The 16284-nt window shown below is 49.4% G+C and overlaps 1 protein-coding gene across 3 annotated transcripts in view; it reads right to left on the reverse strand.

Annotated features, from left to right (window-relative positions):
- Positions 1–3642: 3642 nt before the first annotated feature.
- The window catches only part of LATS2 (large tumor suppressor kinase 2), a 76797-nt gene continuing 64155 nt past the window's right edge, over positions 3643–16284 (reverse strand). For all 3 annotated transcript variants that reach the window (XM_027064518.2, XM_027064519.2, XM_053206051.1), the window contains 5 exons: positions 13849–15296; positions 12230–12812; positions 10768–10950; positions 8908–9014; positions 3643–5962 (listed from right to left, as the gene is read on the reverse strand). In XM_027064518.2, coding sequence (XP_026920319.1) covers positions 5468–5962; positions 8908–9014; positions 10768–10950; positions 12230–12812; positions 13849–15296 — 2816 coding nt within the window. In that variant the 3' untranslated portion in view covers positions 3643–5467. The remainder of the gene's footprint in view (positions 5963–8907; positions 9015–10767; positions 10951–12229; positions 12813–13848; positions 15297–16284) is intronic.

Consider the following 16284-nt stretch of genomic DNA (forward strand, 5'->3'; position numbering starts at 1 on the left):
GCTCGGTGGGTGGGCTCAAGAGTAGAATGGAAGGACAGAGGAAAGAACCTGTGAACTAAAAGATAGAACAATAGAAATTATTCAACCTGAACAACAGCACAGAGATGGGGGTGGGGAATGAACAGAGCCTCGGGGATAACAAAAGATGTGATACTTGTGTCCTCGGAGGACTGTAAGGAGATGAGAAGTGGGGCAGGGATGAAAAAGCAACCAATGAAACAATGGCCAGGAACTCAAAACTTTGGCAAGAAAAATGAAGCTGCATGCTCAAGAATCTGAGCGCGGGGCACCTGGGTGGCTCAGTCAGTTGAGCCTTTGACTTCGGCTCAGGTCATGATCTCACTGTTCGTGAGTTCGAGCCCCACACGGGGCTCTGTGCTGACAGCTTGGAGCCTGGAACCTGCTTCGGATTCTGTGTCTCCCTTTCTCTGTGCCTCCCCAGCTCTCTCTCCCTCTCTCCCTCTCAAAAAAAAAAAAAAAAAAAAAAAAAAGAATCTGAGTGAACCACAAACCAGGTAAACCCAAAGAAATCCAAGCCAACACATATCATAATTAAACTTTTTAAAAAAATTTTTTTTTCAACGTTTATTTATTTTTGGGACAGAGAGAGACAGAGCATGAACGGGGGAGGGGCAGAGAGAGAGGGAGACACAGAATCGGAAACAGGCTCCAGGCTCTGAGCCATCAGCCCAGAGCCCGACGCGGGGCTTCAACTCACGGACCGCGAGATCGTGACCTGGCTGAAGTCGGACGCTTAACCGACTGTGCCACCCAGGTGCCCCTCATAATTAAACTTCTGAAAAGCAATCAGAGAAAACATGTTGAAAGCAGTCAGAGACAAACACCTGGTCTCTAGAAGGAAAACAGAATGACAACAGATTGTCATCAGAGACCGTGCAGGCTGGAAGGAAGTGACACACTCTTTGTCACATGCTGAAAGAACAGCTATCAATCTAGAATCCTACATCCAAAATAGGATTATACCTCGAATTTAGACATACCTAAAATACCTTTCAGAGCAAAAGGGGAAAGGAAAACATTCTCAGACGAAGGAAACAAGAAAATGTGTCGCCAGTTGACCTAACCCTAAAAGAGTGGATAAAGGACATTTTCTAACAAGAAAGGAAAAGATAAAAAAACCTCAGAACATCGGGAGGAAAGGCACGGTCAGCAAAACTATCAGTAAATGCAGCAGGCTTTCCTTCTGGAGCTTTCTAAAGTATGTTTGATGGTGAAAACAGTTTTCAATTGTCTGATGTGAGTTGCAAAAGAAAAACAAAGTTGCAATTCAAGCTAACGTGTTCCCTTTAACCGTGGGCCCTATGTATTTCATCTCAATGTTCAACAATAGAATGTTTCTTCCTTTCTACAGTGAATAAGCACATTTTGCCCAGTAACTTTAAGCTGCCATTTTTGCAAATTGAAATTCTCTTACTAAGGAAAAGTTCTTTACTGACGGAAAACGATGTAATTAATGGTTAATAATGCCAGCATAGTACTACTTACAAACACGCACAAAGATCTTTTTTATATTATGCTGAATTTTTGCCAGTGGAAATAAGATATTAATGAAGTACCGGGGCTTTAAAGGTGGTTTGTAAGTAAAATCTGGAAGACGTAGGATGAGTTTGATAAACTCCATCTTAAAAATTTCCAACTGAATAATGGTTTGGACCACAGGACGTTCAGAGGAAGTCTGCCGCGCTGGATAGCGTCTTTCTCTCCGTGATTTGTGTTTAGATTTAGCAAGGGACACGTAACGTGCCAAGTGCGAAGAAGGAAACTTCGAAGGAATGTGGTATTTGTTCCCTCAATGCACTCCAATCACACCCAGCAATGACCACGGATGCACCGAAGCCGGGCCTGGCTGTGTCCTTGCAACATCCTGAGCGGAGTATTCACTTCCTGTGGAATTTGTCAAAAACACTGAAGCAGTCTGTTCGCGGTAATCTGTTATCTGGCCATCAGCCCAGTTAAACAATTCACTTCAGCTGAGCAGGAAGGAGAAGTTGAAGAGTGAGAAGCGAATGGAAATCTTCTGGGATTCCCTTAAGGGCCGCCACTCAAAAAGTGCATAATATTAGGACCATTACTTTTTAAGGATATTCAAATGAATATTAAGCATACACAAATATGTTCTACCTCTTTCAAAATAAGAGGAACATCAAGCAAAAGTATATCAAAGGCACACACACACACACACACACACTTTAATCTAGTCAATGGACAAAGATCAAAAAGGTTGGTAATACACAGTGCATTTGGCAAGGCAGTAAGTAAATACTCGTGTACTTTTATTGGGAGTATATACTGGCATAATACCTGTTGGCAGGTGAAAGATTTGCTTTTACCCTACTTATGAGCTAAGAAGTCAGTCTATTACTCCTTCATGAATCCTGAAATCAGACAAGGGACTCCAGGATCAGACACACAGGACTTTATTACTCACAGTACACTTGTGATGAGAAGTACCATGCGGTATAATAAAGCATGACAAGTTTCTGTAAGTGCGGGCTCGGATTGCCAAGTGAAGGAAACAGATGCAGAAAAGTACACGTAATGTTCTCGCATTTGTGCTGGTGGGGCAAAACATACGTGCATATGTGTTTCCTTGTGCTGTGTGTGCATGAGAGGTGTCCTTTCTCTAAGGACACGATAAACTGAGAGGTGGACTCAATGGCTGAGACAAGGAGTATATCCTTTTTACACGTTTGGATTTTTTTTTCTTTTTTTAACGTTTATTGATTTTCGAGAGAGAGAGAGAGCGCGTGTGCGAGTGGGGGAGGGGCGAGACAGGGGGACAGAGGATCCAAAACAGGCTCTGTGCCAACAACACAGAGCCCAACGCAGGGCTCGAACTCACAAACCATGAGATCATGACCTGAGCCGAAGTCAGACGCTCCACCGACTGAGCCACCCCGGTGCTCCTACATGTTTTGATTTTTAAATCATGTGATTGTACCTACTCAAAAGATTAACCCAAAGAAAAGAAACTATTATCTTTTCTGAAATTCCACCAACCATTTTATTTTAGTTTTTTAAATGTTTATTATTATTTTTTATCGTTTATTTATTATTGAGAGACAGAGGGAGACAGAGCATGAGCAGGGGAGGGGCAGAGGGAGGAGGAGACACAGAATCAGAAGCAGGCCCCAGGCCCCGAGCTGTCAGCCCAGAGCCCGACACTGGGCTCGAACCCACAGACCGCGAGATCATGACCTGAGCCGAAGTCGGAGGCTCAACCGACTGAGCCCCCCAGACGCCCCTCCACCAACCATTTTAAACCTAAGGTCAGGGCACTACACCGTTCCCTCTCCATTTGAGCACTTCATGCAGGGGGATCGGCTCGTATCATGATTGATTTCATCACCCGCCAGACACATTCAATATCTCACTCGATCCGCTGGGCTTTGACTTCTTGTGTATAAACTGAAAGCCCATTTTTGCCACACCTCAGACCCTTCCTTCCTGAGCCAACTCCCCCCCCCCCCGCCATCCCCCCGGTCTGGGCGGCGCCTGTCCCTCCCCTCTCGTGACAGTGCCTCCAGCAGCTGGCAACCCTAGCCGCACACGGGTCACTGGGAAGCAAGTCACAGATTAAAGCGGGAAGTTACACATTCAGCACGACGTGACACCAAGGGATTTGGATTCAAACTTTTAATAATAAATTGTGCCAGTAGAAGCTTTTCAAAGGCAATGATATATCAATAAATAATAGTTAAATTGAGTTCCTGAGAAAGAACCTACCACATGAAAGTATGTCAGCGCGGTAAATAACGGGCTTTACTACAAAATAGCGAAAATACTGAGTCACAGTACAAGCACAGCAGACTTCAGAATTTGCCATTCATACAATGTAAACCAGTACAGTTTTGTTTGTTTGTTTAGTTTAGACACTGATAAACTTGTAAGTGTTGTTGCCTAGATATACACTAAATAATGGATACGTTATGCTAAAAACTTCGAGGAAAAATATGTGGAATAATATAATGAAAAATACGATGCGTCAGGTTTTTAAAAAGCAAAAAAGAATTGAACTTTTAACTCAGATATAAATCACTTTAAATAGGAATCATACTAATTTGAAAAAAGGAATATTTGGTGTGTTTATCTATGTAGTTATATATACATCTACACTTCTAAGAAAATATGTATGGCTTCATTTTTTTTTTTTATTCCAATGTCACTTTGAATAATCCTTGCTGTTTTACAAAGATTAGAAAAATGTACTGCTAAAACCCAGTTAAGTTTGATACTTCAAAGCACACGCACACACACACACACACACACACAAATGTGGAAGAACTAAATTCCATCCTGGTAGCCATACCTCGGCTGTCCAAGATCACAGGAGGAACGACGTCACGAAACCTCTCAGTGGCAGTAGGTCGCCGCCACTGGGTTCCACGTGTCCACGATGCCGGTGAGAGTGTCCGGACGAGCGAAACGGACACAGTCCCAGGACGAACTTAAAATTTTTGGCATGGCTAAATTAATCCCTTTTGACGTGGACGAGTTTAGTATATGACAAGTGTTGAAGTTTGCCCCCCAAGACACACACACAAAGATCGCTTCTCAGTTACACATCTGCGTTTCTTTAACAAAACAGTAAGGGTTACAATCACAGCGAAGAAGTCACCCACACGATACGTTATCAGCACACTGTCTAGAACATCTCATTTAAAGATACTCAGTAAAAACATATTCACAGAACCTGCTGTGAATGGCAAGATATGGTAATTTTATAATAGAAAAACCCTGCTCATGCAGTACTCTCTACATACCAGACATCTGAAATCACACCCACGTGATCACCTTGCTCACACTTTCTATTATACTATAATATGCAAAAAGCAAAAAAAAAAAAAAAAAAAAAGCAGCTTTTAACATTATATCACAATTTTGAAATGTGGGAAAAAATATAAAACAAAAACCACTGTGTGAATAAAATGGCATCAGTAATATCAGAACAGTGTTATCTTTTTTTTTTTTTACACATTATTGCACAGAGATTTCTTATCACATGTTCTTCAGTTTTTATGTCTCTTCCTAAATGTGAATAAGTGCTATGGATAAAATACAAATGTAGAAAATAACAGCAGCATGATTTGTCAAAGTTAATCCCTATAATTTAGTAGGAAAATGGCTATAAACAAAATAAGTGCTCTTTCTAAACTGTACTAAGTTTTAAAAATATTGTTTTAATGCAGTGAACGTCCTCGAAAGCCAATTCAAAGCAATGTCGACACCCGCCCCCCACCCCCATCATTCGGAACCTGTTAGGCTTGAGTCCTCGCGTAAAAAGCTTTCTTGTTTCTTTTGGGGGTTTTGGCGAAGACCAGAACTTCCACTGCCAGACTCAACCCACCTTGAACACGGCTGAGCTCAGCTGTCTACCGGGCCTGCGGGGAGACCGGCCGCGGGCACCCCGGGCCCCCGCGGAGGCAGAGCGTCGGCGAAGCTGAGTCTACACATACACTGGCTGGCACCCTTCGGTCTGATCCCCCATATCAGAATTTTCCACGTCAGAGTCCTCGGCCTGTGAAGCGTCTGCTCCCGAAGGCTTTGGGCACCTAAAGGGGTAGCCGTTGTCGTCAAAGAACCTCCGGAAAGTGAATTCATAAAACGCGTGCTCAGGGTGTTTGTTGTTGGGAGAGGTGAGCGTGTCCCAGGCCTTAGTGCTGTCTTCACTAGCGTCGTTCCAAGGGCTCTCTTCGTCTACGGGGTCAAAGTTGGAGGTGTCCATGGGGTGGCTGATCTTGGGCACATAGGGGGCCGGCTGCTTCCGGATGTCACTGGAGAAGTCGATGGCCCCGAAGAAGGGGTGGGCCTTCAGATCGTCGGCCCCGTTCCTCCCCAGGCGCTGGTCAGCAGCACAGCACAGTTTGGTGATAAGGTCCCGGGCTTCGGCGCTCAGCTTGACCTGGGCTGGAATGTGGAGCGTGTTCTCCCAGTTTATCACCTGCAGAGACGACAGAACCAAAGTTTTCCTCTCTGTGCGCTTTTCACAGCCAACGTGAGGCCATTGTGAGACTACGTGACGAGGTGGCTTTTAAATACTTTGACCTTCGTGATGGGAGAACGATTAGAATAGGAGTACTGGCGCCACCCTGAGCAGCTGTCAAAGGCCAGTGCCGCCGAGGAGGGGGCTCACAGGCTGAGGCAGAGGGGCATGGAGCCAAATACAGACCAAAAGACACTGATTTTCTTGGATCAGGAATACATGTCAGCGCGAGAATTTTGTGATTTCCATAAGAACCAAGAGTTTAACCCTCTAGGAGAATCATCACGGTTCTCATTCAGAACTTCCGGCTGAGACATGTTCAGCCGGAGTGTCAGTTAAACAAACAAACAAACAAACAAGGCAACCCTGCAGAGAAGGAGAATAAAGGTGCTGGTCCTATGGCCTTCGCCTCATGTTCACAGTCAACTGCACAGACTAGCCATTGACATGTTCAGCAAATAGACTGGTTACGAAACGTGGCTACCATGAAGAGGAAACTGAAGGGCCTTCTTTATCATTTATACTCAGAATCGGGATAAAGCAAGGCCAAACTAATGGGCTTCGGGCTGGGGTGATGGGGCACTGGGTGAGGCATGGAGGTAGCTGAGTGTACGGGTGGGAGGGCTGGTCTGAACTTGAGTAGATGTTCTAGTAGAGCTAAAACTGTAAAAGTCATAGAAGAAAATGGGAAAATACTCATGACATTAGATATGGCAATGATCTCTTGGAAGACACCAAAAGCACAGGCAACAAAAAAGTACCTAAAACGGACTTCGGCAAAATTTAAAACTTTTATGCACCAAAGGACACCATGAACAGAGTGGAAAGGTAACTCCCAGAATGGGAGAATATATTTGCAAAGTGTTTATCTGATCAGGGATTAATGCCCAGAATATATAAAGAACTCCTACAATTCAACAACAAAAACCACCTGATTTAAAAAGGGCAAAAGACTTAAATAGACATTCTCCAAAGAAGATGTACAGATGTCCAATAAGCACACGAAGAAAGGCTCAGTTGCTAATCATCAGGGAAATATAAACCAGAACCACAATAAGATACCACCTCACACCCACAGGATGACAACTTAAAGTAAGTCGATGAAGACGGAAGAGACTGGAACCCTGTGCACTGGTGACGGACGTGTACAATCAGGCAGCCAGTGTACCGAACAGTGTGGTGGTTCCTCAAAACGTTAAACACAGAATGACCCTATGATCTGGCCATCGCACTTCTGGGTATAAAGCTGCAAAATGAGAGCAGGGACGCAGATTCTTGAATACGTTCTTCGCGTTAGCCAAAAGGTAGAAACAACCCAAGTGTGCACCACCAGATGACGGGTAAATAAATGTGGTTTACACACACAATGGAATATTCCTCAGCCTCAGCAAGAAAGGAAGTTGTGACACATGCTACAACGTGGATGAACTCTGAAGACGTGATGCTCAGGGAGAGAAGCCAGTCGTGAAATGAGGTGCCTCGAACAGGCAACTTCCCAGAGACCAGAAGAGGGGTTACGGGGTCCGGAGGAGGCAGGAATGGGGAGCTGCTGTTTCCTGGGTACAGTTTCTGTTTGGGAGGATCAAAGTATCTGGAAATAGGTAGCGTTTAGAGTTGCACAACACTGTGAGTGCACTTAATGCCACTGGACTGTAAAATTAAAACTGGTTAAAGTGGTAAATTTTATCACAATAAAAATATTGGGTTATCATCATGCAGGCAAATTAGTAAATTAGTGGCTGGTTTGGCAATTCAATTAGGATGCAGATAATGTCAAGTTCCAATTTTATTGTTACCAGAGTGGAAACTAAGCCTTCATTTAGGGTTTTTCTAAATAAGGGATCATTAATTTAGGGTCTAACACAGACTCTGGGACACATGAATACTTCACAGAATTGTTAGTAAACATGCACGCTGGTGGGTAAGTTCAAAGAAGTACCAGGGGCGCCTGGGCGGCTCAGTCGGTTAAGTGTCCGACTCTTGATTTTGGCTCAGGTCATGATCTCAAGGTCTCAAGAGGGAGCCCCGCACTGGGCTGTGTGCTGGGTGTGGAGTCTGTTTAAGATTCATCCTCTCTCTCTCTCTCTGTCTCTCTGTTTCTCTCTCTCTCTCTGTCTCTCTCTCCCCCTCCCCTGCTCACACACACATGCTCTTTTCTCAAAAAAAAAAAAAAAAAAAGAGGTTCCAAAGATTCCATCAGATTCTCAATTCAATCCTTCTTAAGTAATCAAATCATTTATATCAGAGGACAAATGGCTATCACTCCTTTTAAATGTTTATTTACTTTGGAGAGAGCATGAGCGGGCGAGCAGGGAAGGGGCAGAGAGAGAAAGGGGGACACAGGATCCAAAGCAGGCTCCGCCCTGAGAGCACAGAGCCTAATGTGGGGCTTGAACTCATGAACCGTGAGATCATGACCCAGGCCGAAGTCGGACGCCTGACTGAGCCGCCCAGGTGCTCCTAAATAGCTATCATTCTAAAACTATTTAGTATTAAATGATGGACAGAGAACTTAATTATTTCAAATTAGTATTAGAAATACGTACTGCAAGCCTGACCGCATAGTTGATAATCTGCGGACAGATTACTGTTGATAAAACATCCAAACAAACAACTGATTTCTTTAAATCCAGTTCCTAAAGGTTTCAGTGTCTTTTGCCCGGTAGGCACAGGTGGCGACAGAAAATGGAGGTACACGGGTCTAACGGTGCGGCTTCACTTGATTAAACGAAAATTTTATAGAGCTAATAATAGTAACACTTTGACAGCATGCAACTGACACTCCTATGCTACTCAGAATGAAAGGTCCAACGTTGACCAGACATTTGGGGCTTCATCAGAAAACCACGCGTGTTTGCAGCAAGCAGGTGCATGCCTCCTCCACGGGGCTGCTTAGTTCCTACCTTCAGCTGGGTCTCCGTGGGAGTCGGGGCCAAGAAGGGTGGCTGTCCCACCAGCATCTCGAAGAGAATCACGCCAACACTCCACCAGTCACAGAGCTGCGTGTACCCTGAAAGACAAGGGCTCACTCAATTCCAACACGGGCGTGGATGACTCTTAGAGAAGAATTTTGGGAAATTCTCCAATACTAATTTACTGGGAAGGGGGAAAGCGTGTTCACGCAGCATACATGTTTTGTGGCTCAGATCAGAAGGCTGGATGGGACACCTGCCAGGGACCTGACAGATTTTCTCTTATTTTCTCTCATTCGTCTGTGATACACACGGGATGCTTTTGTAATAAGACTTCTTCATCTTAAAAGATTATTATTATTGTTAGTAACATCACAACCGGGATTTTAGGTTCTTAAAGGACACAAAGACACAAATGAAAATAGTACGGACTGAAAAACAGGGCTACACTGGTGAATGGTCAGCTGCGGCCAGTCGCGAGGGCTTCCCGGGGACGCTGGCGAAGTCAGTTTTGGAAGGAGGTGCGGGACGAGAAGAGGAAGAGAGAGAGTGCCCTTTGGCAAAGGAAACAACTGTCCCCTGAGACCCGGCATGAGGCGCTACCTGAGCCAGGCCCTTGGTCACGGAGCTCCCGAGACGCGGCAGCTGAGGCCGGGGCACCCTGCGGCTTGGACAGGACCAGCCTCACCGAGGCAGGAGGACAGGCTCATTTTTCTTTGATCTTCTCTCATTTTTCCTTCAAAGCTCTGCATCCCAGTCCCAGCTATGCTCCAGTCTTGGTGTCACCTCATCCCCGCTAACCTGAACAGGGCCTTGGGACGTGCCAGCAGCATTTGCCAACTCTGTTCTCCCTCCGTCCCATGCCTTCCACCCCAGCCTGGCACTGGAGGCAGGGGGGTGGGGATGGGGGAGAAGGGGAAGTCTGCCCCCTAGTTCCCGGACTCCTGCACGTGTTGGGGTGCTGGAGACAGTGGGAAGGGGATGGGGGAGACACCGCCAGAGGAAGGAGAGAATGAGGCTGTTACTGGGCGGTGAGGCTGATAATCACAACCACCTCTCAAGGTAGTTCTTGTGATGCCTGTGGCTCTGAGTGAGTGGTTAAGTGATTTGCCTTGGATTTCCACGGCTGACAGAGAAAACTCGGGTCCGAACAGACTCCATAGACCTGAAACCACACGTGTGAAAAGACAGGTCACCGATCTCTGGACGTATCACACTGTTGCCGTGAGCCACGCAACTGATCACAGAAAGGTTCCTCTTGTACTCAACCAAATGTCGTCGTTGGTAGAACACAGCAACCACACGGGGGCCGATCTTACTGAACACTTGTACTTTTATGCGCACCACCGTCCCCAAATGTCACCCTCCAGCGATCCTGGACTAGCAGAGAGAAGTGGAGGGAAACACTATTTGTGTTTTGGCATACCGGATCACCAGTGGAATTTGGTAGGAGCAGCTGGGAGCCTGGGCAAGGAAGAGTCAGAGCGAGAGCATGGCTCAGGCAGACCGAGAAGTTTCCGGGTGACCTCACGGTTGGTTCTTAAAAACCAGGTGCGAAGAGATTTCTCTTGGGGTCTAGATGGAAAGCCCACACCCACTCTACACCCACTCTATCCCTTCCCGGCCCAAGGAGGGGCTAGCGAGGTAGGCCTAATGGCGGACGTCGTCTTTCACGCTGGAAGCAAGAGCAGCTACAGAACCGACGTGTGGTGCGCTGGAGGCCTGCTTGTTAAGGAAATCGTTTCCCTCTCAGGCTTCCGTGAGGATAAACATACAACGAGACTATTCGGAGTCTCAGAAAGCTGGAGCTAGAGACTCTTAGAGGTCATGGCTGTGGCCGGAAGCGCGTACCTTTTCGCAGCAGCACTTCGGGTGCGATGTAATTTGGGGTCCCAACCAGGGAGTGGGCCAGACACCTCTGGTGCTGCTTCCGGGCTCTCTGCTCCAGCGTCTTCAGCCGGTCTCCACATCGACAGTTAGACACGTCATCCCAGAGGTCGCTGGGCTCCATGCTGTCCTGTCTGATGTGGCTCCCTTTCACCCCGGAATCGGCGGCAGTCAAAGAAGAGAATAAAAACCCAGGTGAATTTGCACTATTCAACAACGCAGCAAATCCACAACTTCAAAGGGGAAAGTAATTCAGTTCAGCTCCCGGCATGTTAAGAGAAAGAATCCTCCCCAACTGCTCTGCAGGGGTGGCCTGTGATTCCTGGGTCTGAGACTCGAGCCGTGAGGAGCCGTGAGGAAACACAAACACTACAACAGAACACACGAGGGGCGCCTGAGTGGCTCAGCTGGCTAAGCATCTGACTCTTGGTTTCAGCTCAGGTCGTGATCTCACGGTTCGTGGGTTCGAGCCCCGTGTCGGGGTCTGCGTTGACAGCACAAAGCCTGCTTGGGATTGTCTTTCTCTCCCTCTCTCTTTCAAAAACAAATACGTAAACTTAAAAAAAAAAAAATGACAGAGGAAGCGATGACGAGCTGGGTGCTACGCGGGGTAGCAGTGTGATGCTGTGGAAGAAAGGCTCATGTAACTTGGGGACATCATGCGTAACACTCAGGCCAGTCTCAGAAGTCTACTACCTGTTGGACAGGACATGTTTCAAGAGAACCACGGAAAAGCATGAGAGGATTTAAAAAAGATAAACAAAAGTGACTGAAATACCAGAAAATGGGAACGAATTAAACGTATAGGATTAGTTTTGAGTTAAAAAATAGAAGGGCTCTTGGCTGGCTCGGTCCATACAGCGTGCAACTCTTGATCTTGGGATTGTGAGTTCGATCTCCACATTGGGTGTAGAGGTTACTGAAAAAAAAAAATAAGGTTAAAAAAAAGTAACAGAAGCCTGAGCCATCGCATTAAGACCACTATTTCCAGAAACTGAGCCATAAATAAGATAATGGCCAGCAGACCTACAGCAGATGGAGTTACACCCAACCTTCACCATGGATGGTGAAGTGTCATCACCTGACGCCTATAGATACATTCACGTTCGCTATTAGGACTCTTTGCGAGGTGGTGAGACTTTTAAGGCTCATTTTATAAGGGCAGAGTGATGGTTCCTGACCACGTTCCCATGACACCCCATAGACTACTGTCCTAAAAATGCTACAGTAAAACTTAAATCCGTTAACTTCAAAAAACTTCTTTTACACGTACCACGCTACTGCTTTAGGGAGAAAAGGATGTCACGCTAAGTTATATTAAACACATAATTTCAAAATGACCAGGAGCCACCAGGATGCGAAACAGCGGCCTGAGTTTGGTCCTATCTAGATGTAGAAGGTGGGTGCGGCGTATCTGGGACAATACCTTTCTGGTAGTATTTGGAATTGTGAGTCCACCTGAACCCAGTGCAGAGGCCAAAATCCGTCAGTTTGATGTGACCATCGAGATCTATCAGAATGTTGTCTGGCTTGATGTCTCGGTGGATGAAGCCCATCTTGTGGACGCTCTCAATGGCCAGGGTCAACTCTGCGATGTAGAACCGGGCCAGGTGCTCGGGGAAGACCTCCATCCGGATCAGCAGGCTCATCATGTCCCCCCCCGGGATGTAGTCCATCACAAAGTACAGGCTGTCCTTGTCTTGGAAGGAATAGTAGAGCTTGACCACCCACTCATTGTCTGCCTCAGCCAGGATGTCCCTCTCGGCCTTGACGTGGGCCACCTGATTCCGGTTCAGGACGTCCTTCTTCCTGAGGGTCTTCATGGCGTAGAGGGCGTGCGTGTCCACCTTACAAGCAAGGCACACTTCTCCAAAGGCACCGATCCCCAGGGTTTTGATTTTCACAAACATGGACTTATCCATTTTGGCCCTCTTCAGCCTGTTGTAGTTAGATTCCTTCTGGTAGAGGATCTTCCTCATCTGCGCCTGTTCAGCTTCACAGAGTCCAGCCTGTGGAGAAGGGGAACAAGGAAGTCACGTCAGAGGACCCCACGGGAGGAAACAGCCAGGGCGGGAGACAGCTGAGAACCGCGAGGGCCCTGACTCAACTTACGGAACCAAGAACACATATGGGTCCAGTATACTACAAGCAAGACAACAACTGGGTTTGCTCTTCATCTACTTATGTACACACAAATCTGGACTCTAAAGGCAGGACAAAACCGGTGACTTGAGGCTCTCAGTAAACCTCTATAAACAAACGCCGGTGGAAAAGGAGACCACAACATTCCCGGGACTCTCCGCGCAATCTAATATTTTAACAGCTCAGGGAAAACGGGAACAAAGAAAAGTCAATGAAAATGGGGCAGCAGAAAGTAAGAGCACAGATCTGATTTTTAGAACTTGAAATCGCTGGCTTCGTGTGATTTAAATTTACTGTAAGATTTTAATTTAAATCATTTCATTAATTACCTTCTCTAGCAGTTTAGTGTCAACTAAGGTATATTTAAAATACTATTTGCTGGGGCGCCTGGGTGGCTCAGCCGGTTGAGTGTGACTTTTGATTTCGGCTCGGGTCATAATCCCAAAGTTGTGGGATTGAGCCCCGCTTTAGGCTGTGCACGGAGCACGGGGCCTGCTTCGGATTCTCTCTCTCCCCCTCTGCCCCTCCCCTGCTTGCATGTGTACGCACGCTCTCCCACTTTCTCTCTCAAAAAATAAAATAAAATGAGTAAAAGTAAAACAAATAAGTAAAATAAAATGAAATGAAAGAAAAATAAAAATATCGCCGTGGTCACGTGCCCACCGGCTGCGTCAGGCGCAGTGCTCACGGCCCCCCTACAGAGCCGGGGGGTACCCGTGAGGGAGCCTGCACCATCGGCCATCCCTGCAAGTCGTTGGCCCCATAACCACACCATCGCCCGGGGATGCGAACCGTTCGTAATAACCGGGGCAAAGCAGAAGCAAAACAGAGGTTCCGCTGCGAGCGCCACCGCCAATGTAGAGAAGAGCCGGGCCCGGCGGCGGGAACACGAGGAGAGCTTACTTTCGCCATTTCCTGCTCCAGCTGCAGCCTCCGGTTGACCTTCTGCTGGTAGGTTTTTATGACATTCTCCACGTGCTGCTCCATGAAGAACTTGAACGCATATGGTGAGTAGCTCTTGATGCGCGACTCCCTCTTCTCCTCGTCCCTGCTGGCTTTCCGGACGGGGACAGGAGAGGTCTGGATCTGCTTTTTATCCTTCCCCGGCCTCTCCCCTTTGGCGCCTTTGTGGCTCTTGTCGCTCCGGTCGGTGGGCTCGGCGGCCGGGCCCCCCCGGAGGCTCTGCTCCACGCCGGCGCATAGGCCGTCCACGTCGTACTGCTCGGACTTGCTGTGCAGCAGCAGGTGCTTGGGGTACGGCGGGGGCGGGCACCTCAGGTCCGGGCCGCCGTACTCCACGTCCAGCGGGTACGCACCGGCGCCCCCCAGCGGCAGGGAGTGCTCGTCCTTCGAGTCCAGACTCTCCACCCCGGCCGCGGGCGCGGGCGCAGGCGCGGGCGCGGGCACCCAGGCCGGGTGTGAGGGCCCCACGGCCGTCTGCGGCTCGGGCCGCATCACCCTCACGCTCTTGACCGGGTGCAGGATGTGGGCGGCCGTCACGGCCGTGATGGTGTTGGGGGAGGGCACGGAGGGCTCCGTCTTGCCGGGCACGCCCGCCCGCATGGGCACGGCCACGGGCGGCTGGTGGCTGTTGAAGGAGTTGGTCCTGCTGGGGACCGGGCCTTCGGGCAGGAAGGCCACGTGCTGGCGGGGGGGTGCCTCCAGGCCCGGCTTCTGCAGAGAGTCGCGGCGGGACAGGGTGGAGGCCTGCCACTGCTGGACGGGGGCGCCGCTCAGGTCGTACAGGTCCACGTTGAGGCTGTTCCTGGAGGGCGCCATCAGACTCTGCGGGGGGCTGTCGCTGGCGAACACCTGGCCCCGGGAGCCCATCACGTGCACCTGGTGGGCCTGCTTGTGGTGCGGGTGGGGCAGGTACAGACCGGCCGCCGCTCCCGCGGCCGGAAACGCGTGGCCGGCGCCCGGGGGCACCTGCACCTGCACCTGCACCGCGGGGCCCTTGGCGGCCGGGCTCGCGTACGCTCCCGCCTCCTTGTTTTGGAAGGAGGGGCTGCGCTGCAGGCCGTAGCCCAGCGGCTCCCCCGGCACCAGCAGGTGCGGCCTGTAGGGGGGGCCTTGCAGCGGGAGGGCTTGGCCCGCCGGCGCGGCCACCGGGAAGCTCATCCCCGCGGACTCCAGGTTGGCCGCGTAGCCTTTGGGCTGGTGCTGATGGCCGCCGGGCACGCTGCGAGCGCTTCCGGAGAAAAGAAAGTCCATGTACTGCCGGGGCACCTCCTCCAGCGGACCGCTGCCCTCGTAGGCTGCCCCGCTCATCTGATGGTAGGGCGGGAAGGGGTCGCCTGTTCCTTCGAAGCTCGGCCTCCGCGGCCCGGGGGCCGGCGCGATGCCCTTCCCTGCAGCGGAGAGAACGCGGACACGGCGTTAGAGGGGAACGGCTCTCGCGGGCTGGCTCCCGGCGCTGGCCGCGTCCTTGGGGGCGGACGCCGCTGCGCAGGCTCTTCCACCGCTCGAGGCCGCCCGACGCAGGCTGAACTCTGCTCTGGCAAACCCGGGCTGCCTTGTGGGTCAGAGCCCCTCGCGGGGGGACCCGGCAGAGCCCACAACCTGTCTTCCTGGGCTAAGAACATGTGTCAAAGGCACACGTAGGAGGGAATCGTTACAGATGTGGGTCTGCAGTTTCCCTTTGGGGCTCTGCGGCAACACAGACCCTGGGACTCCAAGAATCTGGAAATGGACTGCCAGCAGGCAGCAGTTTAATACGAGCCTCCTATCAACGAGAAAACAAAAGTTTAACAACGAAGACACAACTTCTCACTCGACAGACGAAGTGGGAAAGCTCCTTTGGCTGAATGTCGTGAGTCCCTTATCACACTCAGGACCTCAGCTACCAAAAATTCTCCCATCTGTCCATCCTCTAAGAGGAACATTCACTGACAGCCAGTGAGGTAGAGCATTTGGTGCTGGTGCCTCTGGCCCTTCCCGGGGGACACTAAGGGGGCTGTCCCAGCGCCACTGCCCGAGGCATCCAGCCCAGGGAGGCGCCTGCCAGCCTGCTCTGAGGCTCCGGTGTGAGAAAAGGCGGGTTTTAAAAATCCGTGAAGTAAACCTTCCTTTCAATAAACAGACTCCCTCACAGGCCCAAGAGAAAGTAAAAAGCCCACTTTAGATCTCACTCTGCGCGTTGCCTAACTTTAATATCCACTGAGTTTTCCAATCTCTGTAACACAAAACCTGTCCGCAGCCACCGGCCGCAGGAAGTACCCCAGGTTACTTCACACAGGGAGAGGGAGCACCCAGGGAAGTCCCAGGATCTGCCCCTGCTGCCTCCCCTTCTAGGCCCTGAGTGCAGAGCAGGGCAACGTGCCAAGAGATAATCTGCTG

Source organism: Acinonyx jubatus, chromosome A1 (assembly GCF_027475565.1).
Source record: "Acinonyx jubatus isolate Ajub_Pintada_27869175 chromosome A1, VMU_Ajub_asm_v1.0, whole genome shotgun sequence".
NCBI lineage: Eukaryota > Metazoa > Chordata > Mammalia > Carnivora > Felidae > Acinonyx > Acinonyx jubatus.